The sequence below is a fragment of the Anastrepha obliqua genome, chromosome 3, assembly GCF_027943255.1.
Source record: "Anastrepha obliqua isolate idAnaObli1 chromosome 3, idAnaObli1_1.0, whole genome shotgun sequence".
NCBI lineage: Eukaryota > Metazoa > Arthropoda > Insecta > Diptera > Tephritidae > Anastrepha > Anastrepha obliqua.
Window position 1 is genome coordinate 73682412 of NC_072894.1, and position 27605 is coordinate 73710016.

Genomic DNA, 27605 nt, shown 5'->3' on the forward strand with positions numbered 1-27605 from the left:
GCTCATTTGAGGAAATAATTTGTTGGTAAATATTAGACTAAGGTAATTAATATACGGTAATATGCACCCAACATAGTATATAGGTTCCTTCAACTCCTATCTGGAGCATAGGGCAAATATAAGTCAGCTGTGAATTTATTTCAATTAGTCGAAAATAATAGTTTAAGAAAATGATACCAAACAGTGGCTAGTGTGCAGCGCCCGTTTGCTGGAAGAACATCATAACTGAAATATTCAATAATTCGAGACAAACGTCTCTTAAGTTTTCAATTTACTATGCCTCCATAGTTAAAAAATAAATACACATTTTCTTCTAATAAAAAAGTTTTAGAGGATTATAAAATTTTTTGATTATAAGTTCGTTTAGCAAACCATCAAGTGAGCGATGTGTATGTATGTACAGGATGCGCCATCTCAATCTGGTCAGTGGAAGTAAAGAATAACTTTGACAATGCTCAATAGATTGAGAGAGTTTTATATTTTTTTAAGCTGATCCAAAAAATGTATGGTATGTCAGAAATTTATCTAGAAACAATACCGACAAAAGCAAACTTTTTTCGGGATTTTCCATCATACATATTTACTGAGTATCGCTTTCATTTCGAGTGGAACCTTGTTTTAAGCTAGTCGCTTTAAAAGTCCCGCAAGATTTCGGTGGCCAGTAAATGTTGACACTACCGGCCCCAAGCACTTTCGACGTCCGGTTTTGCTGTCATGCGTTTGAAGTAAGACACTGCTATTAATCGGCAATTGTGGATTTTGATAACAAAGAAAAAAAAAACTAAAAACTAGCTGATCTGATGGCGCCAATCAAGGTGAATTCATTAAAGGAGGTGGCCCTAAACCATCAACAACATTTTGCACATTATAATGTCACAGCAAAATAGAAAGCAAAGAAGAGAATTACTTACGAGTATTTAAAACAATGTGCCACTTTCTCATAATTTTATTTATGTATAAAAAGCCTTTTGAATTTAAATTCATTACAAAATTTCAATTTAGAAATTGCAAACTTGAATGTAAATAATTAATTAATTTTGTACTGTCATCCAAATGTAAACCGTAAAAGTAAAAAAAAAAAATCTGTAGGTCTACTGTTACCACCTTTAAGGGGTTACATCTAGTTAGAATTTTCAAAAAATCGATTTTTTTTTATTTCATTTTTGTAATGTACATATATTTAAGTAAACACTATGAAAATTTCAAGTCATTCCGAAGATTATTTTTGAAGTTATACGCATAAATGTAACGACGCGTCAGAGCACTTTAAATTAGCTTTTAAAACTTTAACCTTGTTTTTCTCAAAACTGTGTTTTGAAAGTCCGTGACCACGATTTCTCGGAAAGGGCTAAACCGGTTAGTCTGAAATTTTTACACCGGCTTCTGAACTATATTTTCTAGTACTTAATCGAAGCTTTTTTAAAACCGATAAACATTTTTTTGTTTATACACAATTTAAGGCCAAAACTATTCCAAAAAATAGATTTTTTTTTTGAGAAGCCGCCATTTTGTCAATAAATTTTTTTTTGCTTATTCCTTCGATTAATTACAAGAATATACAATACTTTAATCAAATCCGGTTGGTTTTTTCATTTCAGATAATCCACTTCGGAGATATAGTGGTCACCGTAAAACGTCTTTTTTTGGAGGGGTTCCTGGAAATCTGCTGTAGCAGCTATAAAAACTGTTATTCTTGCAAATAAAATTTTTTTAAATATTATTCAAAGTTACCATAATATGTGTACAAAGGCTTAAAACAATTAATTCAGAAGTTTTCTCAGGAAAATTTTTTTAAAAACCTCATTTTTCAGGGCTTCTAACTAAATGTAACCCCTTAATAGATTCTCTTTCGCGCCAATCGTTTGAAAATTGTTAAGGGTATTTAAAAATCTCATTGATAAGATTGTGTATTCAATTTTGTTTTTGAATAACTTTTTACTGCAATAAGTAAAAATAATTAGTTTGAGTGCGGGAAATCTTTATTTTGACTTTTTCGCGCTCTATTGCGTGTCTGCTTGTGTACTGCAACTGTCTAGTGCTCAAGGGTCAAATATGGTTGACGTACAATGCCATTTATGATACAAAAGTTATAAATTTTCCGATAAGGTGTTTAATTTTGGGGCTTCTTGTGTATACATACACACATATGCACACATATACTTTCGTGAAATTTTCGTTTCTCTGAAATTTTGATTTTTATTATTTCACTACCACAAATTTCGATATTTTGCTTGAGCATCAATAATAACTATGCAGGTATGTAAGTAATGTATAATGTATAAGTAAATAATAATTAATGTTTGCTATATTTTCATATTGGATTGGTATTTTTTTTTGTTTTTTGCTTCGAATTGCACAAAGTGGAGTTAGGAGTCTTACACTCAACCCGTGCGATTTTCCATTATTGCGATTAACACTTTTTAGACGGTTTGTGGGAATTAGCTCTGAGCATTTGTAATGTTCGTACATACATATATCGTGGGTATATCTCATATAGATGTTCTCGAGTCATTTACTTATATCTTTATTCGTATTTTTCTTTTCTACAATTATCATTACTCGGTTCTCTTTTGTCGTCTTACCGTTTAATTTGAATATCACAGCATCCTTTATGATTTTATCATTTCTTAACATTCATGTTGTTGTTATAACAGTTATATGTATACGTAACTACTATATGTATTGTATATACAAGTATATATGGATGTAAGTTTTTATGTATATACATACATACATACATATTTAGTATATCGGTGTTATTATTTATTTGCTTAAATTGGATTTTCTTATAAGCATACCTGTGCATGTCTAATCGACCTTTGTTGCCACTATTAATGACTACTCGATTTTAAAAGTATGTAGCTTTCTACTTATAAACATAATATAATTTATGTTTTAACGATATCTTCCATTAAAAAGTGAAATTAGCGAGCTGATATTGGAACACCTTGTATATATAAGAAACTGATACTGAAAGTATCACTACAAAGACCTTATGAAGCGCGTTCCTTAAAAATTACTTTAGAGCTTGTCCAACGCCGGCTGTTATAAAAAAAATTCTCGAAAAATAATATTCCTTCCTATTATTCTGTGCGTGGGAAAAAGGTACGCATGGTGGTTAGTCATACTTCAAAATAGCTAAAGTAAACAAACTATACAGTTTTAGGTTTGGAAAGTAAGTTGGATTGACAATGCGCCTGTTTGTTGCAATAATTTCTATTGAAAAGGTGTTTATTTTAGGTGTTTATTAAGCCTGTATTTCCCCCTTATTAAAATATTGACTTTTACAAGTTTGTGTTTCAAAGAAACATGAAAAAATATTTCCAGCTGACACGAGAAATCGAATAGAATAATTTTATTTATTTATGATGTTCTTCTTATTAAGTTCTTAGAATTAAGTTCGACATAGCTACGATATCGAATGCGTGGGCATATTAGTAGCGCCAAAATCCTGCTGCGGACATACCACCAATTAGAACGACCAATTAGAACCCCCAATAATCAAAGTTAAATTGTAGATTTTAGACTAATAGTTAAGAATACTGTATTTTATAATTTTACACGACAAAACTGTGGCTGACCCGATGAAATATGTATAGCATAGACCGAATTGAATGCCAAGGGAACCTAAGAGCGCTTTCTGTATCAATGCCTAGTTCTGTGAAAGAGGTGAATTGCCTCTGTCTTAAATTTGCATTCTTCCCATCATTGAGGGATATTGCAGCCAGAGGATTAGCAATTTACTAAAGGTCAAGGAAAACAGCATGAGAGTCTAAGCTATTCTGCAATGTCATAGCAACACCAGAGGGACCAGTTCAGAGCTATGGATTGATCAACAGCCAAGTCAACCTAATCAAACCGAACTTTATGAACTAAGTTTGATCTTGACTCATACTTATTTTTTTGTTTGTGCTGGTTAACTTTAATATTATAATGAATTTTAGAGTATTCCTTGTTTAAATTTGCAATGAAAAATAATATACGAGAACAAGGCAGTGCATAGAAGTGGGTGAGTTAAATTTATTATTCAAATAATTCCAGTAAAAGTCTTAACTATCTAATTAAATAATCTAAGTGCGATTCCGTCAATATAAAGATCATAGAGAATCTGCGGTTTCCGAAGATGCTGCATCCTGCTTTACATCGAGATTAACATACATACAAAGTTTCGTTAATACTTATATCCCGTTTTTGTTCGGGTTAATGTTCGCGTAGACGCACAACGGGCGGGGGGAAATCGAAATCTTTCTTGCAATTGGTGAGCCAAATTTGATTCAGGGCTATAGCGTTTGCTTTTTGAACCACCCATTTTTTTGAGCATGGTAACACAAATGACATGTCAAATGTGTTCATAATTTACTTAAAGGTTTGACATTTACGAAATGGGACGCTATACCCATGAACAAAATTGGGAAATATTGAAAACCTATTTCCAAAGTGGTGAGTCTTCTTCTTCTTTTCTGATTTTCAGAAAATCCACACGTTACTGTAGAGAAGCAAATGCACCCACAACGAGTCACTGTTTGGTGCGGTTTTTGATCTGGCGGCATCATCGGACCATTTTTTTTTTCGAAAATGAGCGAGGAGCCGAGGTTACAGTAAATGGCGAGCGTTACCGTGACATGCTCAACGAGTTGTTTCCAAAAATTGAAGAGGATGACATGGACGACATTTGGTTTCAACAGGACGGTGCAACTTGTCACACTGCCAAAGTTACACTCGAACTTTTGGCTACCGTTATTGAAAACCGAATAATCAGCCGAAATTCCGATATCAATTGACCGCCTCGGAACTGTGATTTAAGCCCGTTGGACTATTTTTTGTGGGGAGCCGTTAAGGACAAATGCTATGCGAACCATCCAGAGACGATTTATGCTTTAAAACATGAAATTGAAGTTGCCATTCATGAAATTGGAGCCCAAACAATCAAAAATGTGCTTAAAAATTGGGTTCATCGAATGGCCTACTGTAAAGCCAGACGTGGCAATCATTTGAACGATATTATTTTTCATTCATAAATGACAATGTTCAATCTTCAAAATAAAAAAAAAAATTTGAAAAAATATTGATTCGTTTCTTTTTATAGTCGATTTAAAAAGCAAATTTTACATGGCCCGCCCTATATATGCATATATATTATACGTTGCATAGACAGATGAACGAACATAAATCAAAATATCGGAGAGGTGTCCGATGTTTTCCTGTTTTACTCGAGTTATTTCTTGTACGGATGGACGACCGAACATTTTATCCAAGAGCGCAAGGGCACTAACAAAAGTTCTCAAATGAAACCTCAAATCTTGACTCCATATATGTACGGTAAGGCTGAGGCCATATATGCACTTCTTTAGATATTTAAATCTATTTGTAACTTTGTTAAACAATTTTCTTTCTAAAACCAAAAGTTTGAGTGCCGGCTACCTGGATAATATCAGATAGTAGAAAATGGCTGGAAGAAGAACAAGTTTGTAACTATAAATGGCCTGCACAAAAAATTTAAACTGGAAGATAGCAGAAAACGGTAGAGCGGTGACTCTCTAATTAGTTTTTTTGGGGAGAATATCATTTGAGCCCTGAATAACCTGCTAAAATTTTTAAAAGAAAATATATTTCGTCGACACAGATTTGTTGCTTACTCACAGTTAATTTACACTACAAATGAAACCAGATATTAAAAAGTACATAGTATACGGTCTGGCACTCACTCCTACAATACTTTAAGACATGACAATCCTGTGTGTAAGAAAATGTTATTTTTTTGGCAGTGACGTTACTTATTCAGGCAAATGAAACAAAACCTAAAAAGGAGCAAAAGACAGACAGGAAATCAAAACACCGCCAAAATATAAAAAAGCATTTACCAAATGTGTCTTTCTCATTCGTAGTCAAGAATAAATGGTCTTCTGATTCCGTATGTGTATATCTAAGTACATATTAGAGTTTCTCAATTTAAATGAAATGAAAACAACTTAAAATTTCTTACGCCTTTTCAATTTCGAAAATTTTTAAATTTATTATTTTTTTTTTGAGTTTTAGAAATGCTTACCAATTAAAATTCTCAATCAAAAATTTGTTTTTTTGTTAAATATTAAATTACTTAAAAATTCACAATATGAGTAAAGTAGCGTTGAATTTGTAATAAAAAGTACTAGGACAACTTTTATTTTGTCACATTTCATTAATATTGCAGAATTAAAAATTCGATTATTTTCTGATGAAAGACATCGTGTTAACACATACACATTTTGAACAGTTTTTTTTTATAATACAAACAAATAATTTTACATCTTAACTTACAAATCAAAACGATAAAAAATTTCGGATACATACATACATACATATAAAAGTTTCACAAAATATTTGTGCAGCTCGCTTAAACTATTTAAATCAAAAATATTCGAAATCTGCATTCTAATGAAATGGAAATATTTTTGCTCATATATAGTTTTAGTATTCTAATTTTTGTAATATAACGGTGTGAGTGATGGTATGCACATCTTGTATGCATCTGTTACGACTTTTCTTGGTACTGTGCAAAGCATATTTGAGTAAAACAAATTTATGATCGTATTGTGTTAAATCTCATTATGTATAAGTTCTCCAAAACAAAGGGATATGAATGAGGGGAGCGTTTAAGACAAAATATTCCGCCCCACTCTCGTCTTTAAATGTTCTACTTTCTGTAATAATATTGTGGAAACCATTCGATGCACTTCTACTTTGCAAAAACATACTCAGTTTTACTTCTGAAAACGTAATATGCACCTCAGAATACAGCGTTAAATAAACTCCAGAATTCAATTGCACATTTGAATCTGTTAGATACAGGTATTGCAGAAAGTATCAAATGTATGATACTTCACTGGTATATATCTATGTACTAATGTATGTACATTTTAATACATTTAAAGACAATACAAAGAAAGGACTCGAGAAGTTTGTTTTGACACCAATGCAAATTCCTAGGATTAGCTAAAGAACACAAGAAACTGTAAAAAAACACGGAAGACAATTTTTACACAATACAAGCAGGTTGGAACCAAAAAAATTCAACTTGTTTAGTTATCGTGAAAATACCCATTTTATAAGTAATGCTGCATATGCAGCACAAAAGACCATGGGACCAAGGACCGAAACGACCCGGATTTATATCCGGCCAAGGACTGTCACTCCAGCAGCATTCCCCATATGTAAGTATGGGGAATGTTTATGCTACTACAACAACAACCATGGGGTCGAGGTGCGAACCTCGTAGAAGATCTATGTATCTACAAATATTTAAAATCATTTTTCGAAAACTTAATCCTATGAAAATTCAAAGTCCTTTCAAATGTGCTTTTAAATTTACGAGCAAATGAAAATTTAAGTATGCACCATTACTATATAAAGTCTGTAGTTTGAATTGCATATGAAAACGTTTACTGTCTCACGGTGTAATCTGTTTAGCTTTTGTGTGGAGAAATATTCTACTTTCCGTGTTAAGGACACGGGCCGAGGTTGGGATTGTTACTTATTTGGATTAGTATAACACCGGCTATTCAAATTAGTACAGTAGTTATTTTTGCAAGGCTTAAGAACTGTCATAAGACCATATTAATTAACTATTTCTAATATCTTTACATCCTTTTTATATTTTGCATGCACAACGAGTTATTTTGAAACAATTTAGTATGGCACATAATTTCGAACTATATATACATTTTCGATGCACTTTTGATTGACATGAGTTTTGGATGCTTTTAAAAATGTATATTTAAGTATAAATCGATTATCAGTTTTGTATGGCAAATAACGCTCGCTTAACGGAAATTTTATCAATATGTAATTTCAATATTCTTTTAGAAAATATTACCGCTAAAGGATCACCCGGAAATCATACTTTACTTTTATTAGAATGCAGACTTCAAATATGTTTGAATGTTCAGTTTTTATGGTACACTATAAATCATACTTTTGCTATTTGTTGATGTTGTGGTGTATAGAACTGTTAGCATTCAAGTTTTATTCATTAACATCACATTGATTTTTCAATTATTTCGTATAGCACAATGATATTCGCTTATCAATTTGGCAAACTTTTTTGTTGTTGTTGGTGTTTCTGCTTGCAAACTAAGTAGCTCAGTTGCCAATTTAAATAGTTATAACTACATTGTTGTTGTTGTTGTTGTTGTTGTTTATTAAATTAATTTGTTAATATCACTTTAACCATCTTTGTTTAGATGTTGCGTTTGCTTGTTTGTAGTAGGTTGCTTGCCGCTTACTTTTTTGTTGTATTCGCGGACGCATATCACATATCAATTAAATTGCAAAATACATACATACGTACATACAATACATGCTTAGTACAATTCATGTTATACGTACTATACATACATTTGTTGTTTTTTCTTCATTTGCCCTGACTGCTTTGTTCTTATTACGTATTATTATTCACATACAGATGTTAATAAATTTGTTGGTTTGTTGTTTTTGTCTTTCAATTCTCTCCTCTCTAAATTACGAGTTTGATATATTCATAGTTATACTTTTCATCACAATTCGTTTTTGTTGTTTTTTTGTTTGTTTGTAATGCATACCCTTTTTTGATTTTGATTTACAATTCGTGCATTTTGGTACTAGTTGGAATTTTTCTAAGTTTGTACCACGTATGGAAATTTGATTATGTTGTTAAATCTAGTATACGATTGCAACAATATACACTTACATACATATATGCACGCTTTACCAGCATCTTTGAGCATTGTTGACATTTGAGCTTAACATTTAAAGGTAACTAACTAACTTATTAGTTGCATGATTTAGCAGAGAGCAATAAAACAAAAATAAAAAAAATCTACTTATTTAGGTGTAAGTTTCATCAGTTTTGTTATACCGGGATGAACTCTGTTTCCAACGACGAATGTTTAACAGAAATGATACATAAAGAGTTAACTTCGCAATTTGTTAACTTTGTTCACAATTTTCACCAAGTATATTTTAAAAATCTTTACATAAGCGTATTTCGACTAAAAAAAATTGAGTTACACATATTTTGTCTCAAACTCTTATTTACTTTACTAGCTTTGAATTTTTTTCCATAGCTTTATATCCTTCGAAACTCCTGCTTGCATAATTCATTTAAACTGGGCAAACTGATTTTTTTTAAACGTTTAACTAATTCAACAGATTTTAAACACTGCTAAATAATTTAATCTTTTAAATTATGCAAATAAAATGTCGAAATTAATTAAAGCTGATTATAAAAGGACGATTTTTTTTCTGGAGTATTATCAAAATTGGAATGTAAAATGAATTAAAAAAAAGCCTAAAAAATGTATCCAAAAAGGATAAATACTCCAGACATTGGCAGCACGCTTCTTTAATGTGCTTTGGGAACGCAATCAGAAATAAAACATTTGTGCATTAAAAATATCGTTTTCTTTCTCAACTCATTTCGGCTTTTTGAAAATTAAGTTGGTATTTTCAAATTGATTTTTTAAGACCGTAGTTTTAGAATTTTTTTAAGAGTATAATTTCTTCCAGCAGTGACTAAAACTTAAAAATAATCATATTTACTGTTTGGGGTTTGTTTCTTTTGTGTTTGGAAAACAAATATTTCTTTCTCTAGTTTAAGGGAGTTTGAATATTTAAATTTTAACTTTTTTCCCGAAGTACATATATAGTTTCTTTGAAACGTATTATTTTGAACGTATGCCATTTTTAAACTACATAAGTGCTCTCTGCTAGCATGAACATACCGAACCGTCTTTTCTTTTTATCGCTGTCAACAGGTTTTACTTAACTAATCTAAACATTTTCATATTTGTTCTTCATCTTACAGTGGATTTTGTTGTTGTTGTTGTTATAGTCGTTTTTTGTTGTTGTTGCATTCTTAACGTATGCTGGCTTGCATTAAATCACAGCTTTGGTTCACATTAAACAAAATATTAATGTTGTTCTTTCAATATTTGCTTAGGGTTTTAGAGATTCCACTTTTTTGTGTGTTACGCCATTTTATTTAACTTGCTTATTCTTCTTCGCATTCCCAGGGGTGTTTAAGTCTTTTAGATCTCTTTTACAAATATAATGTTTCTGCACAATTACATATATAGCGTTCTTAAAAAAACACCCATTTACTTTTAACCAATATACATACATATAAATAAGCGTTTTTTTTAAACAATTTCATTGATGTATAAAATTTATTTTGAATGCGTTTAGGTTTTTTTTGTCGAAAAATGCTCTATTTTGCTGATTTTTTGCGCACAATGTTTTAAAAAATGACGTACGCTGTATGTGTTTTGTGGACTAAAAAAGTGCAGGTAACGAAATATTATGAACTATTTAAAATATGATGTTTGATAATATTAAGAGCTGAATTAAATTCTGCATTGAAAACATTCACAAAAAAAATAAACATTACAGATTTTAAGTTCGAAACTACGCCTATAGAAGGTATTAAATGGCTGCAAGCACCTTTGCTACTTTTCTGTTTCTTATGTTTCTTTTTTAATATTCGATGAAGTTTCTAATATTTACATTCAACCTCTTCTTGGTGTTATACCTTCGTAATATTTATTTTTGTCGTAGTATTGGAATAATTAATTAACTTAAATTTTAACATAACAGTTACTCGTCTAAGCATTTGCTTAAATTATTTTAGTGTGGAATTATAGATATTTGCTCTGTATTTTGTAAATGAAATTATACAAGCTTTTAGTCCATGACCGTAAATTAATCCGGAGTCCATTTTAATTTTTTCTGATAAAAATATTTGTTTTTATGTGAGCCAATCGTAAACACTATAAATTAAGTAAAATCGTTTTCTTTATATGCAGGTATTTTTTATAAAGCAAAGAAATAAAGTAATATGGAATATATATACGTTCTTGACTCATATATAACACATTTAGGTATTAGTTTATATATGCAGCTATATAAAAAATAATGCAAAAATTACATCTGTTGATTGACTGAAATCTACATTGTTGTTGTTGTTACAGTATTCCGGTACATGCAATAAATAAAAAAATATAATGCTTTGAATAATACGGGAGCACAATTTCTAGACTATTGTCTTCTTTTTAGTTTTCCACAAGTTTCGTTCCTTTCGCTTATGACATTCCTCACCGTAATTGTAATTTATGTGAAAACAAAATGTGGTAACAACTGCTCACGGTCTCCGTCTTAATTCAATTGTATTTCGAATTGTTTTTTTTAGGAGCAATTCTTGATTTCATAAGGATCTTTGTGTTTTACGTTGCTCTGGAACCAATCTACTTCATATATGTACATATAAATTTATTTTACCCCTTTATCACAAGAGTTGTTGTTATTGTTTCTTCTTAAACTATGGTCGCCTAAATATATATGCGTTTATGAATATATAGGTAATTGAGTTTTGATGCTTTTTAGCTTTGTGTTCTTTTGTAACTCTTACCCGCATGTATGATGTTTTTGTAACATTCAAAAGATGGTTGTTTAAATTTACGTAACTTTTTTTGCTTTTAGCTTGGATTGATGTGATTTTAAAGATATAGAAATAAAATATCACTGCAATGCCTTTATCATCCAACTTTTCCTTATACTTTGGTTGTGAAGCTAGAATATTGCTAAGGTTTTTGTTTGTTATGAACGTCATTTTTGCTCACCTACACAATGTTTGCTGTACACAATATGTGTTCATATGCATATATATTGTTCATATACATTTATGAATCGTTACATATGTATCTTTAGTAAACCTGAAACAAAACTAATATATTTACTGGAGCTAGCTAGTATCAAATCGAAAATTTACACTTACCTAAATTTGCATAAAAATTGGGGCATGAGTCAGTGTATCTATTCAATTTTAGTAGCCCATATCACGACGCATGAGATCGAAGACATATTCATCACGAACATCATCCGGTACTGGTATATAACCGAGTGCAGGATGTAAAGTATTTGGGTTGAGAGGTTTCCATTTTTGACCAAGCAATGTGTTGATTTCCTACCAGTAGTTATGAAAAACGATTACGTTATGTATATGCATAGAAGAGTATTATAAGGTATGACTTTACTTCAATAAATGAATCCATGCTTGATTCTGTGGGCGTGCTATCTATCATAGATACCTCTAAGCGTTTAAGCGTATGGCCTCGAAGACGTGAAATTCCAACAATATTGTGTAGATCTAGCACATAACCATGTATTACGATTTCCTCTAAATTTTTACAACGCCAGGCCATCATTACGAAGGGGTCTTGACCAGAACGTAAAAATAAATCCATCACATTTTTATCGGAATGCTTGTATGCCTGTAAATAATGAACGTTTTGTTTGTCAAGTGATCTTAATTAACGTTTGCTATTTTAAAAAGTTTGGAAATATACTAACAGAATCTATCCACTGAATACTTTTCAGTTTACTGCTATTGTTGACAGACATCCACTCTAAGGCCTCAACGTTCATCTATAATAAAAATGTGTTTAGATAATAGTTTAAAAGTCAAAGATTTTCAAATCTTACAAAGTCACAAAATAAAACACGCAAATGTGTTATTGGCATGTTATGGCGTAGAATTCGCACTTGCAGCACTTCCACTGCTTCGAAAGCATACGCTAATGTTACTATCAAATCAATATTGGAAAAGGTGGCTCCAAATCTAGCCCAAGACGTATCAGAAATACCAGGATGTTGACGATCCAATCCATGTATACAGATTAATAGCTTTTTCAAAGGCAGTAGCTCCATGGCATGCAAAAGCTCTTCATTTAATGTATCGTAATCGAGTGATAAAACCTTAAAATAAAAATTTCAAAAGTATATAATATTCATAAAATAGCAGACTAATTCTTATTTTCACCTGTAATGATGCACACTTTTGTAGCAAAGATGTTTTTATGGTAAATATGGGATAATGACTAGGGTCGAATTTAATCGAAGCCAATGTTAGCTGCAGCAATGCTTCTGGTTTGCTTAAAGCTTTTAATAAATCTGAACCATAGTAGGTTAAAGCTTCTATTGCACCTAAATCCAACATTTGGCATGGGAACTGCTTGCGATTTAAAAACATTTTCAGCGGTTCCACAAAGCACCTAGAAATACAATTCAAATATACAATCTAATCTATATTAATTATGAGAATTCTTTTCATACTGTTTAACATCGACAAGACTCTCTTCGTTTATATCGCCAGGTGGGATTAAGCCGACATTGTTAGTGTAAAAATGTAACCCTTGCAAATTTTCACAGCGTGCAATCCTTTAAATGAAACAAATTATACGAATAGAATGGATTTATAGGGTATATTATAAATACCTATACAAAATACGTCTTATTTTCTCCATATGGAAAACGTTCAGAAAATCAAAAATTAGCGTAACTTCACTTGCCAAATTACAAAGCTTCTGACGAAAAAACGCACATTGACGCTCATTGTTGATGTGTAATTTGAACTTGAAATTGTTGAAAAATCTGAAAACATATCAATTTATTCATTCATGGTTTCAATAATCTTGCGATTATGCTAATATAAGGATATTTTCTTCGCTCATTTACAAAAGAAAAATGGAAACTAATGTTACTCTTGTAGTAGCACATCTTTTTCATGGCAAAGTTTTGTTTTACTATCATTGTTGTAGAAAACTTATTTTATCTAATAACAATATAATATAGGTGTACTCATGTCTATAAAACATAGACCCTCAAAATCGATCGACTGTTAATAACAAATAATTAATAAATAATATTTAAAATATTAAATTGGTAACGTTTAATAAAAATCTTTATTCTCTATTACACACTTATACATGCATATACATATGTATTTATTAGATGTATTGTCGATCCATCACTTTAAAACGGCTTTTGCTCTTAAACCAATAACATTAGCATTGCACAAAATTTTTTTCAAAATATTTTTAAAAATTAGTTTATACTGGTGATATGCCATCGTATATACATATGTATATAACACATACCTTTTCTGGAAAAGCACCCCACGCCAGTGACGACAAGTTTGCGAAGCATTTAATCGATCCCGTGGCTCTAGATATTCATATATGTTGCCCAATACGAGAGTAGGTATTTGATCCCATTCTGTCGAAACACGTCGGCTCATGTCTTGGTGTACAATCAGCACTAAGTGTATTGCAATCTCACTTTTCGCCCTTTCACTGCCACTTCGATTTCCACTCGCTTGCTTCCACAGTTCCAACTATAATAAAGTTATTTAATTTTTCTTCCAACTAAACTACCGTTAATCAAAACAGCTAATAACATTTGATTTGCTATTGCCCAAATAGGACTTGAGTTGACTTTTTTTGTGTATTATATTTTGTTTTGCAAAACAACACATATAAATAGTCGCAAAAATGAAATGCGTATAAAATTGTAAAACTAAAAATTTTGATGAACAATAGAAATTTAGATTTCTGCCTTTCTTCAGTTTCGTTCTTATAGTTCTCAGTTTATTGAATTCCACTTACCGTTTGTATTTCAACCTTTTTAGTCCTTTAGTAATTTTCTTGAAAAATTTACTTAATTTATACTAAAAGGGCTTTCCTAATGAGTCTTTTGCAAAATACTTTTTATTTTTGTGCATTAGATTTGCTTATTGGCTACTTCTCGGTTTTTTTTCAACTCATATTCGACAAATTGAAATGAGATGTTGCCAGCTGTAACTTATTAAAGCAAAACTATAAAATTAATATGCGCTTACACCGATGCTAAACTTATTATACAGGCGAGAATTAGATTATAGACCGGTTCATAAATTGTTCTAGAAAAAAAAACTGGCATAAGCGATTTTATGAACTCCCTATAATTTTTACTAATAATTACGTTTTGCAATTAAAATTTTCTCAATAATTTGGTTTTGATGGCGAAGTGTAAATGGGAATTGGCAGTTGGAACTGCCCATTGTTGTTAGTGACTAATACTTAGACGTTTTTGATCGAAATGATTAATTTGTTTCAGCATTGTAACGCTTGAAGCACGACTATTTGGAGAGCCTGGCAGTAAAGCTGTGAGCTGCACTCACAGATTGTCAACATCAGGGAGAACGATACTTGTAAGTAGGAGCGATTTTGACGGTTAAATCACCTCACCGAAGTTGGAGCTTTGCAATTGCCAGCAACGCGTTTAAGAGGAATGATTTTTTAACATTTTACAAAGGATTTTCACAGGGGATGTATTCTGTTAATTCTATACCAAAAGAGGTTTTACATTATGTAAATTATTTATATAACACCGAATAACATATGAATGAAGAAAATGCAAGAGTACCAAGGCACATCAAGAAGGTTGCAGACAGCCACAATCTTTAAATTTTTAACCAACGCAAGAATGATAGAATACAAGATTGCACCGCGGTGAATGGAAACTCGTCACAAAAAGTAATTGCCCTTGCTTTTGTTTGAATATTCTTGGGTTATGACGTCGCAGCGGATTCGGAAGAGACAATCTTGTATTTAAATAAACAAACAAAAAGAGGAGGAAGAGTAGGCGAAAGCAATGGAAACTGCCAAACTCGAGAGATTATACACGTAGACACGCAAGGCGTATCTATAAAAGGTGGTGTGACTAGAGTAATTGACTGCTTATTCTTCAACTTGCCTTTAACTTAAAAATGTCAGTAAAATGGAAAGTTGTTGCTGTGTTGTGAATGTTCCACGAACTAATTTTAATTATTTGTCATTCGGTCCATCCTTCTATTCTAAATGTAGCCACGTTTACCAACACTGTCTGCTAGGTGATCAATTGTGTTCCACAGCTGTTTTTTGTTTTGCTTGTATTCCTTACCTTGATTTTTATTTAAAATTGTTATGTTAAAAATATGATTCATATCCGAAGTTTACAGTACAAAACAGCTTTAGTCCTTTATCAGAATCATCAGTCTTCGATATGTGAGCGGGCTTTTTCTTGTATTTCTTCAGCAAGAAAAAAATCGGCTCCTGTCAGCACTAACATTGTACCAAATTCGCGTGTATGGCTGTTACAACACCGCACGCTTTCAGAAGCCGCAAGTGCTTCGCCTATAGTAGCTGGACAAGTTCAATCACCGTTCGTGGGAATTTGGCATACACTATCGCAAAGCACACCAGTTGCTTACATTCAGGATGCATTGACAGTGATTCATGATTACAGCGGATTACCTTGGTGGGCTTCTATTGTTGCGTCCACCGTACTTTTTCGCACCGCAGTAACACTACCATTAGCCATATATCAAAATAAAATAATGGCACGGCTGGAATTATTGACGTTGGAAATGCCGGCGATAGTTGCTGAACTGAAGAAAGAGGCTGCAATGGCTATGAAAAAGTTTAATTGGACTGAAAGTCAAACTAGACTAGTATACAATCGGTCGGTGCGTAAGTTTATAGCGGCCGTCGTAACTGAATGGTGTGGTGCGTGATTAATAATTATTTTCATACCTTTACTTTTAGTTGAAAAAACAATGGAATGCGCTGATAATTCGAGATAATTGCCATCCAGCAAAAACATTTATTGTGCTGTGGGCTCAAATACCTTTGTGGATATGCCAATCAGTAGCAATAAGGAATCTTGTGCATATGATGCCCGATCCCACATCATTGCAGGCACAAATTATATACACCGAAATGACTATTGGCGGCTTTGGTTGGATACCAAATCTAACCGAAGTAGACAGTTCTTATATATTGCCTGTTTCACTTGGCTTAATCAATTTGGGTATAGTAGAAGTAAGTCCACTAGCAATAATTAAATAAAATTATTACTTAAAATAACTATATATTTTCAGATGCAAACGCTATTACGAAATCGTCCTACAACGCGCTTGCAAAAATATGCGACAAATGTGTTTCGAGTACTGACCATTGCAATGGTGCCAGTGGCTTGCTCTGTACCATCGGTAAATCAGTCAAAAATCTCATATTTTATCTATTTTATTTTGTTGTAATATTTTTGCAGGTTCTTTGCGTTTACTGGGTGGCCTCTAGTAGTTACAGTTTAGTGCAAAACCTGTTGCTGGCTTCGCCTCCTGTACGACGTTCACTAGGTATTAAACAAACGAATTCGGAAATATCGAATCCCTATGAACGGATATGGGCTAGAATGAAAACTTTAACAACGAAAGCAGATCAAAAGTCGAAAGAGGAATCTACAAATATCACAAATAATGAACAAAAGTCGAAATAGAAAATTGGTTTTTAAGATTAAAATATTTACTAATTGCGCTAGAACTTTGTGTATTTGTGTAAGTAAACAAATTTTAAATTATTGAAATAGTTCAATGCATTAATTTTTTAAAGATGTACGTAATTTTGAAAAGTAGGTCTTAAGAATATAAAGCTACGAATTTATAAAAGTAGCTCATCATATAAAATTAACAGATTAAAATGGTTCTTTGTTAGAGATGGCAAAAAAAAAAAAGAAATCAAGAATTAATAATACTTGAAGAAATGCTATGCAAAATTTTATATTTAAAAACCCAACAACGAAGTAAAAGCATGTATGCATAAATTATTTGGTTTGTTTGTACATTAACAAGCTACTATTAGTTATACTGAATTCACCATAAGACTTTCTACCATTTGCTTTTCAATTAATTAACCATTGGCACTCATGGGGGAAAATTGTATCAGTTTAATAGTCCAGCAGCCCCGATTTGCGTTCGTAAAAAAACTTATAATATGTCTCGAAATAAAATAACACAAATAACCTAACATAAAATAAATGTAGTAAATCATAACAGAATATAGTACACATAATTTAACACGGCATAATATGGAAAACATCAATAACCACTGTTTTGCAACTGAAAAATGAGTCTTGGCAAATTTGACTTCCTGTTTGTAAATTGGCGCAATGTAAAGTCATTGTCAGATGAAGCACAAATTATTTATTATTAAATATGTACAAATGTTTTCCACAATTAAATTCTTTCAACAAATATTTACTTAAAAAATTGCTTATACTTAAATATACGCGTTATTTAGCTCAATGCATTTAAATCTCTCAAGCCGCTGATAAGAATGCTTTTGTTTTGGTGTGTAACAGAAAGGTCTAAAGATTGCCACCAGCGATAATCGATGTTGATTAGTTGATTTGGCTATACTTATTTATAGGATGCTTTGTTAAGTATTTCTACATATGTACGTATGTACATAGGTGCGCATTTGTGCTAACAAATAAACACTAAAAGTTTGCATTTAGAACATATTACACTCACTTTGACTCATTATTGTTTATACTCAGAACAATCTTGTGAGTGCTCCTGCAAGCTATCCCATTCACGAATGTAAATATATGCACATGTATACATATATATGGGCTCGCATTTGCTTGCGGGAACATACAAAAAAGCATACATACCTACATACATTCAAACCTATGCATATATTCCACGAATTCATTCAACATCCAAATGATTCCAATTTTGCTCTCATTTCATTGGCGTAGTCTTAATTAAGTCTGCCACGAGATACTGAACTGGAGCAGTGGGCGCTTAATTGAGTTTGAAACCGTCTGTTTGCTTTCAAAAGGCTAACACTGCTGGATGGGAAAACACGAGCGGTTTTGTCGAAAAGTAGAAAAATACGCGGGATTCGTAATATTTCTGTTTTAGAAAATCGTTAGTGAATTTTATATAAAGAGTATCGTGAAAATGTGCGTACACAGGCTTTGGTACGAAATTATTTTTTATAATTATAAAAATTAGTGCAATCAACTGAAAGTGATAAGAATGAATTCATTAAAACCTTATATTACCAAGGAAATGCAAGAATAATCGTAAATTTGTGTAAAAATACACTGAAGAGGCAGAGAAAAACTTGTGAAAGCAAATTTTTATAATTGAAGTGAAAATGTTTTCGAAGCTGTGGCTTCTTATTTGCGCGACTCAACTTGTTATCATTAAGGGTGTAAGTATTTATTTGCTTTGTAAATGCGTACTTGTATGTACATATATATGTATTTACTTTTATGCATACATACTTTTTCTTTACTGAACAAATATGCGGCTATGGAAGTTAACAAAAATAAGAGTAAAAATTTTATCTCGCAATCGTGCGGTGCCATGTGCGGTGCATGATTCCTTTTCCTGCAGAGAAATCCACTCATTCTTATTGCTACCTTGATTTCTTGTTATCATTTTACAGTATTCCCTTTCATAAAAATACGCATTTAGTAAATTTTGCATTTGAGAGTGTCTATTCTCAAGCCTTAAGTGGTTATTGACCGATTGCGCTAATTCTCATTACCTATCTACTTGGGACATAGTGTTCTACGTGGGGATTAGATTTCAATGAAATATATAAATTGCTCTATTAATGAATTGTCTTGCACACGGACGGTAGGACGGATAAACTAGACTCCTCTCATCACTCTGAACATTTTGGTACATATACATACATACACATGTATGTATGTCTATATCTATCCCGATTTCTTTATGCTGTTACATACAACCGTTATGTGAAAAAAATTATAGTGCCCTTGTGCACTTTGTGTTCGAAGTTAATATACTCTACGTACATTGATAATGAATTTGGATTTCATTATTTTATAAATTTCAAACAAGATCGAGATAGTTTTATTTATTTTATATTATTTTACGTACAAAATAATTATTTATTTAAAAAGTCGGCTTTTTCGATTATGATGCAAATTCGACCACTTGGCATTCAATATCGTAGATAGACAATTGTGTGAGAAGAACAATTCAAAGGTACTATAATGTCCCTGTTTTCGATTTGGTAAATGTTTTTTTTCAATTTCATAAACCTTATCGAAAAATAACCTCAGACTCCAAATATATAATATTTATTAATTTTTGTTATGGTATTGTTGTTTCTTTTTCTTAGGTGAATCATAAGCATCTTAGTTCTAGGAAATTTAGAAAGCATTAAAAATTACAGATAAGAAATACATTCGACTATGCTTATAACGGTGCCTCATATATAATTCTTACATATTTCTATATTATATATTCTGTATAGATTCCTTGCGTTTATTCAGTTTCGGTCATAACTGTCTTTCTATTTTCCATATTAGGCGTTAAAAACACTTGAACTCGTAATTATGATTCATTGATTTTCTATTTTCTGCTGAAAACGGAAATTCACATTAAATTCATATTTTGAACGGCAATTCATTTTATAGTATATCTGTTTATTGACGTATGTACATACATATAAGTACATATCTAGTCTGTAATAGATTGGCTAAAATTTATAAATGCTAAATGATGTTTTTCCAATATCCCAGGTGTGTACGTTTACTGCTGTCAATCCTTTTGGTAAAGTTTTCATTGATATTTAGGTATAATTGGTGCCTATCTCGGCGATTTCTCGACGAAAGCTCTATCCGATAGAGTTCAGAGGCGTGAAATCATTTGATTTTGACGACCAAGATGCTGCAGAATATTTTGAAATTATTCTTCCAGGAAATTTTGTTTGTTTTATGTCTGCATCGAACCCGTCGACTAATTTATTTGTTTACTCTGCTGGACGATTGTAGCGACCAAAGATATTCGATATACATTTTGTGAAATTTAGTTTTTATTGATTTATAATTTTCATTGTGGACTTTAATTAGAACGGTATCTTGAGCGAAATAGATGCCGCCAGCAGTGTGTGCTAGTCGATTCTAACCTAACCTAAACGTCATAAACCAAGCTTAGACATGTGTTAAACAAACTGCTTCGACCCATTAGTGATTTTGTTTTGGTATCATATACTTTGGTTTTGTGAAAATGTCTGATTTTGTGCCGAATTCATGTGCCGTCATTTGCGGGAAGTGTTGATTTTCCTCTTTCATTCCAAAAAGACGGCGGCTGAAGCACATCGAGAGCTACAAAAAGTTTGTGGAGATGCTGCTTTAAGTGAACGTGCCTAGATTGGTTCCGCCGTTTTAAAGTCGGTGATTTTAATGTTGACCACCGTCCGCGTGAAGGAAGACCAAAAACCTTCGAAGACGCTGAATTGGAGGCATTGCAAGAAGAGCTTGCTTCAGTGTTAGGAGTTACCCGCCAATCCATTTCTAAGCGATTGCATGCTTTGGGAATGATTCAGAAACAGGGGACTTGGATTCCTTAAGAGTTAAAACCAAGGCCAATGTTAGACGTCGTTTTTTCGCCTGTGAACAACTGGTCCAGCGGCAAAAAAGGAAGGGTTTTCTTTATCGCATCGAAACGGATGATGAAAAATGAAAAAAAGTCATGGGGACCGACCGGTTATGCTTCTACGTCGTCGCCTCGGCCGAATATTCACGCTGCGAAGGTTATGCTATGTATTTGGTGGGACCAAGTTGGTGTTATTTATTATGAACTGTTAAAACAAAGCGAAACCATTACTGGGGATCGGATCGACTTCAATTGATGCGATTGGGCCGAGCACTGCGCGATAAGCGGCCGCAATACGCGGAGAGGCATGAAAAATTGATTCTATAGCTTGACAACGCTCGGCCTAACGTTGCCAAACCCGTTAAACCTACCTGGAAACCCTGGAATGAGAAATCCTTCCCCACCCGCCATATTCTCCAGATATTACGCCGTCCGATTATCACCTGTTCCGATCCATGTGCCATCGTCTAGCTGACCAGCAGTACCATTCATATGAAGACATCAAAAAATGGCTTGATCCGTGGATAGCCTCAAAAGATGAACAGTTTTACCGCGACGGTATACGAGATCTACCAGAAAGATGGGAAAAAGTAGTAGCCAGCGATGGGCAATACTTACAATGATTCCCTTGTAACCATTTTTTCAGAATAAAGTTGTATTTTCAACAAAAAACAGCGAGAACTTAGTTGTTACTAGAGAACTTAGTAATTTCATAACAATTTAAGTGTATTTTGTCGTTTTCTATAAAATCTTGGATAGTTGCATTTTCAGCTTATTGAATTAATGTACATAAAGGTTTTGTTATTTAAATTTAAAAGATTTAATTATATCGGGTGTTGAATTAATGCACATAAAGGTTTTGTTATTTAAATTTAAAAGATTTAATTATATCGGGTGTTTCCCAGCTGCATGAGAACTATCGATATCGATAACTATGGTTTGAGTGCTGAGAATGGCAAACTCTGTTCACATTTCTATTCAGTGAGTTTTGCACGTAATCATGAATAGTTTAACGTCAGAGCAACGTTCCCAAATGTGGAACCTTACTCTGAAAAAAAAAATCTGTCGTGAAGTTCATAAAGCACTGGCATCACCGTCTCGTATTTCTTTTGAAACGAGGAAGGAGCTGCCGTTACGGTGAATGGCGCGCTCTATCGAGCCGTACTAACGGAATTTTTGTTTCCAAAAATTAATCAGCTAAGCATCGATGACATTTGGCTTCAATAAGACGGCACAACTTGCTATACAAACCCTTTATTGAAATATATATTTCGACCGGCCAGATTTATTGGAAAAAGTAGTCAAAAATTGAATTGATTGAATGGGCTATGTAACTCGTAGACGACGAACATATGCCGGATATGGTATTAAAAAATAAGTACCATGAAATCTGAGATATAATAAAAAAATTTTGTTCAACAATATTTATGCTTTGTATTATCATTTTAAGTTGTGGGGCTCTTAAAAACAATGAATTTGTAACTACTTTCTCTTCTACGCGCGCCTTAGTGTATGCAGCAATTTGCTGTCGTTTAATTATGTGTACACGTGTACACGTACAATACGAACAAGTTTAGAATACACGATATTTCTTTGCCTTTAGAAATGAATAAAATGAAGGTCCGATTAATTCAATAGGTTAGGTTAAGTTGCAAGGGCTGCTCTTTACTGCTGCAAATGTGAACGCGTTACTCTGCAAGTGCCCAGATTAGTCGACTTAGTGTTAGTAGCTGCTAAAGACTCCTCATCATGCGGAAATCGGTTAATCAGTAGAGTTCATATGTTTAGATTCGATTCACCAAATCCTTTCTTTGTACGCACATCAGTTTCCTCATTTCCTGAAATACCATAATGCCCGAGACCAAGTATAGATAGATGCCGTACTGTTTGTAGTCATGTAGACATCTTCGGCATAAGTATTTGCTCTTGCTCACATTTCAAATTGGTCGTTACCGACCCCGATTGCAGCTTGAAGGTGAACTTTGAGGGAATGATGTGAATTATGCTTACCAGTTATGTCACCGCGAATATTGTGTCCCATGATTATTGTAGAAGTTGTAGAGATGGAGAGGAAGAAATAGTCGAGCACTTTCTTTGCAATTATCCAGCCTTAGCTAAAATCAGAGCATGTTGTCTAGGTAAACACTTTTTCAATTCTCTTAAAGAACTGTCTGGCGTGGGTATTAGACCAACCCTGCGCTTCATAAGAGCCTCAAAATGGTTTCATTAAGATAAATAAACAAGGTTCCCGTGTCGCACATTGGTATCACAACAGACCTGTGAGGTCTAAGTGAGTTGGTCGTACGGACAAAGTACTACCATAACCTAACCTATCCTAACTACCGTGTCGACTGCATAGAACTCTGCTTGAAAAATACTACAATAGTCTGAAAGTCTATTATCGGCTCTCAATGGGATTTGTTGCGGGAAGCGCCATTTGCTATTCCGCTACTCGTTACAATAACTGACAACTGTATGCGTCATCGTTTAGAACAACAAGTCTCTCGGATGGTGCTGTGGGAACAGCTTACAGATCCTTGCTTGAAGCGGTAAAATTATAAGTCGTCGTCGTCAATCTCATCTAGCGGCAGATCTAGGAAACGTGTTGTTTTGACTGGGTGAGACTAAAGGGAGGGAGGTGTTAGATGAGTGGGTTAACGCTGGTATGTGAAGAGGTGGTGAGTGTCATGCAGGTTATTTTCGCATGTCGGCCATAGTATGTTGAGTATGTCGAGGTCAATTCCGGATAAGTAGGAGTTTAACTTGCCGCAATATTCAGGACGCAATTGTGCTAGATCCGTAGTTCCATTTTTTGTTGGTTGAGTAGAGTATACTTCAATCGCGTTTGAAGGATACCTATGTCGGCGTATCGGTGTTTCAGACGAAGATTTACCAGTTTCAGCGGCTTTGTAATTTTTTAACTGTTCATTTTTCATCAAAGCTGCGTAAAGAGAAGGCTCTTGAGTCGCCCGTAATTGCAGGGTGCCAACTTTATGGCTCAGACTGAAGTGTACACAGAGTTTGCCTTTGGCTTCTTCTCTAGGTTGGCGCGATAACCGCTTACGCGATTTTGGCTGAGTTTAACAAAGCGCGCCAGTCATTTCTTTCGCGTGCTAACCGGCGCCAGTTGGACACACCAAGTGAAGTCAAGTCCTTCTCCGTTTGATCTTCCTCTTCCTCTGCTACCATTAGCTGGTACCGCTTCGCATTTGGTACCGCAGAACCTTTGACTCCTGAAGGTAACATCTGAATACTACTAGAGCCGATATCAAGCCAAAACAACGTCGTAACATGTAAAACATGATACAATATTTGAAATAAATAAACAATATACTTCTGAATAAAATAACTAAAATCGTAATAATGAATGGAAATAATTTTCAGACTTACGCTCCTCCTAATTCGGGTATTAAGACAAGGTCTTACCATCATGATTCTCCAAATGTTGAAGAACAAACTGAACAACCATACGACTTCAGACCTAGTTCCAGCTATGCTAATACAAATTACGGCGTCACTTCATTGAGGTTATCACCAACCAATTCTCATCAACACCATGATGAACTGCACAGGCAGCATCAGCCTTCATACCATCAGCAAGAGCAGCAGCCAAACCTACAGCATGCAAACTCTTATCAGCAACGTGAATTACCAGTATACAATCGTAATACGAACGTGCGTCACTCGTTGCCATCAGAGCGTTCGGAGAGCTCCGCGAGTGGTGTAGAAAATACAAATAGTGATTACTACACCGGTTGTCCACGCCAGCACACCGGTCCAATACCATATGCCTATGATTGTCGTCGTTTTGTAAACTGTTGGCATGGGCGCGGTCACATACAGAGCTGTGGAGCAGGTACGGTTTTCAATCCTGAAACGCTCGAATGCGATCGTCCTGATAAAGTAGTTTGCGGGACGCCGAACGCAAATGGTGTTCACAGTGAGCTTAATGAAAAGCAAACATCGCTACAAATTGAGGCGAATCCAAATAAATATCGTGCGGGCCGACTCTTAGATGTAGGCACAGATAGCGTGAACTCGCTTTGTCCTGCAGGGATAAACGGCTTAGCGCCGCATCCAACAGATTGCACGAAATTTCTAAATTGTGCTAATGGCAATACTCATGTACAAAGCTGTGGACCCGGAACTGCCTACAGCATTTCAATGAAGGTATGTGATTTCAAGGAAAAAGTTGATTGCAGTGACCGCGGGAACGCTGGATATGGGGCATTGAATAGACGTGATGGACCTCTATATGGTATGTAGGAATTGCATGTTTTTAAGTTTATATATGCCTGGAAATTATTGGATTGCTTCGTTTGATGAAAAAAGTATAACTTTGAGTTGTTATATAACTATAAAATATTTAGTATAGAGAGTTTATATGTATACATACATATATATATATATACTAGCAAACCCGGCCCCCTTCGCTGGGCACACTAAAATAGAATAGATATGGTTTAGAACAGAAAATATATGCTTTTCATATTATTTATTTCTTTATTCTTTATTCAAGCGCTTTGGCATTAACAATATTTTTTGTTTTTCTATTTGTTTTTGAGTAACTATAAAATATAAATTGAAAATCAGGAAAAAAGAAGATTGTTTTTAAATTTCAAATCAACGCATATGATCATCCATGAATTTTTCGTTTCAATTTATATGTTTTATTAAGCATTGGAGCTTTTTTAACCATTATCCATTTATATTTTTCAAAAAAAAAAAACGAAAAAAATTTTTTTTCCACGAACACATAATTTCATTCGGATTTCACATTAAATTCTCAAATTTCGTAAGAAATTATTCACTGTTCCAAAATCCACTCCAAAAAAATTCACAAACAATTTTTACATGTTGCACTTACTTTTTCCTTATGGCATCCAAATCAGAAAGAAATATTGACACATTGTAACTCACACTGTCAATTTGACAGTTCAGTTCCGCCCCAAGCGTTAAAAAAGTAAGCGACATTATGGCTGGTTCAAAAGAACGATGTACCCGTTGCCAGTGCTCCGAATTACAACCACATTTTACGAAACCCATTTTCAATACTTACTTAACAATGTGCGTAAGTTTGGTTTAATTCGGTGCAAAGACACGGCGGGTCCACGTTTTGGCATATATTTCGAGACCCTAGTCATCAATAGGTATGAAAATTACCCCGTATTAAAGCACTTATCAACAGCTTTCATTTGATACCCATATTGTACATACACAACCAAAGGTTACCCGGGTCCACGTTTTGACCTATATCCCGAGACCCCAGTCACGTAGCGGCATGAAAAATACTTTGTACTAAAGTAGTCACCAACAGCTTTCATTTGATACTCATATTGTACATACACGTCCGAAGGTTACCCGGGTCCACGTTTTGACCTATATCTCGGGACCCTATCTACCAATAGGTATTCAAACTATACGGAAATCATCTTCAATACCTACTTAACAATGTGTGTAAGTTTGGTTTAATTCGGTTCAAAGACACGGCGAGTCCACGTTTTGGCATATATTTCGAGACCCTAGTAATCAATAGGTATGAAAATTACCCCGTATTAAAGCACTTATCAACAGCTTTCATTTGATACCCATATTGTACATACACAACCAAAGGTTACCCGGGTCCACGTTTTGACCTATATCCCGAGACCCCAGTCACGTAGCGGCATGAAAAATACTTTGTACTAAAGTAGTCACCAACAGCTTTCATTTGATACCCATATTGTACATACACGTCCGAAGGTTACCCGGGTCCACGTTTTGACCTATATCTCGGGACCCTATCTACTAATAGGTATTCAAACTATACGGAAATCATCTTCAATACCTACTTAACAATGTGTGTAAGTTTGGTTTAATTCGGTTCAAAGACACGGCGAGTCCACGTTTTGGCATATATTTCGAGACCCTAGTCATCAATAGGTATGAAAATTACCCCGTATTAAAGCACTTATCAACAGCTTTCATTTGATACCCATATTGTACATATACAACCAAAGGTTACCCGGGTCCACGTTTTGACCTATATCTCGAGACCCCAGTCACAGAGCGGCATGAAAAATACTCTGGACTAAAGCATTCACCAACAGCTTCCATTTGATACCCATATTGTACATACACAACCAAAGGTTACTCGGGTCCACGTTTTGACCTATATCTCGAGACCCCAGTCACAGAGCGGCATGAAAAATACTCTGGACTAAAGCATTCACCAACAGCTTCCATTTGATACCCATATTGTACATACACATCCGAAGGTTACCCGGGTCCACGTTTTGACCTATATCTCGAGCCCTATTTCCAAAATAAAATATAATCCATGTTACTCGTGGATGATGTAGCTTTCGAATGGTGAAAGAATTTTTAAAATCGGTCCAGTAGTTTTTGAGCCTATTCGTAACAAACAAACAAACAAAGTTTTCCTCTTTATATATTAGTATAGATATAGATGTATTTGGTGTGTACAACCTTTTTTGGGTGTTTTGCCGAGCTCTTCCTCCTATTAGTGGTGTGCGACACCGAACGGCAGATATTT

At 33.8% G+C, this 27605-nt stretch overlaps 3 protein-coding genes across 8 annotated transcripts in view; 2 read left to right on the forward strand and 1 right to left on the reverse strand.

Annotated features, from left to right (window-relative positions):
• Window positions 1-10162: 10162 nt before the first annotated feature.
• LOC129240508 (F-box only protein 33) lies at window positions 10163-14597 on the reverse strand. Of its 4 annotated transcripts, XR_008582076.1 has the most exons (11): window positions 14246-14380; window positions 13947-14182; window positions 13285-13440; window positions 13123-13227; window positions 12830-13061; window positions 12493-12765; window positions 12361-12435; window positions 12045-12281; window positions 11786-11974; window positions 11420-11723; window positions 10163-11339 (listed from the first exon to the last, which is right to left on the reverse strand). XR_008582076.1 is itself a non-coding variant. In XM_054876356.1 (10 exons), the coding sequence occupies exons 2-9, from the start codon at window positions 14084-14086 to the stop codon at window positions 11834-11836; spliced, it is 1359 nt and encodes a 452-aa protein (XP_054732331.1). In that variant the 5' UTR covers window positions 14087-14182; window positions 14454-14597; the 3' UTR covers window positions 10163-11723; window positions 11786-11833. The 4 variants fall into 4 exon arrangements, 3 of the variants coding, with proteins under 3 accessions (XP_054732331.1, XP_054732329.1, XP_054732330.1); XM_054876356.1 differs by lacking the exon at window positions 14246-14380 and adding an exon at window positions 14454-14597 and having other exon boundaries at window positions 10163-11723; XM_054876354.1 differs by having other exon boundaries at window positions 10163-11723.
• A 1142-nt stretch (window positions 14598-15739) lies between these two features.
• On the forward strand, window positions 15740-17469 carry LOC129242719 (cytochrome c oxidase assembly protein COX18, mitochondrial). The gene is made up of 4 exons (XM_054879515.1): window positions 15740-16333; window positions 16413-16688; window positions 16748-16858; window positions 16918-17469. Exons 1-4 carry the CDS (start codon window positions 15803-15805, stop codon window positions 17143-17145), a joined length of 1146 nt encoding a protein of 381 aa, XP_054735490.1. The 5' UTR covers window positions 15740-15802; the 3' UTR covers window positions 17146-17469.
• A 968-nt stretch (window positions 17470-18437) lies between these two features.
• Window positions 18438-27605, forward strand: part of LOC129242688 (uncharacterized) — a 32359-nt gene continuing 23191 nt past the window's right edge. For all 3 annotated transcript variants that reach the window (XM_054879481.1, XM_054879483.1, XM_054879482.1), the window contains exons 1-2: window positions 18438-18869; window positions 24455-25328. In XM_054879481.1, coding sequence (XP_054735456.1) covers window positions 18813-18869; window positions 24455-25328 — 931 coding nt within the window. In that variant the 5' untranslated portion in view covers window positions 18438-18812. The remainder of the gene's footprint in view (window positions 18870-24454; window positions 25329-27605) is intronic.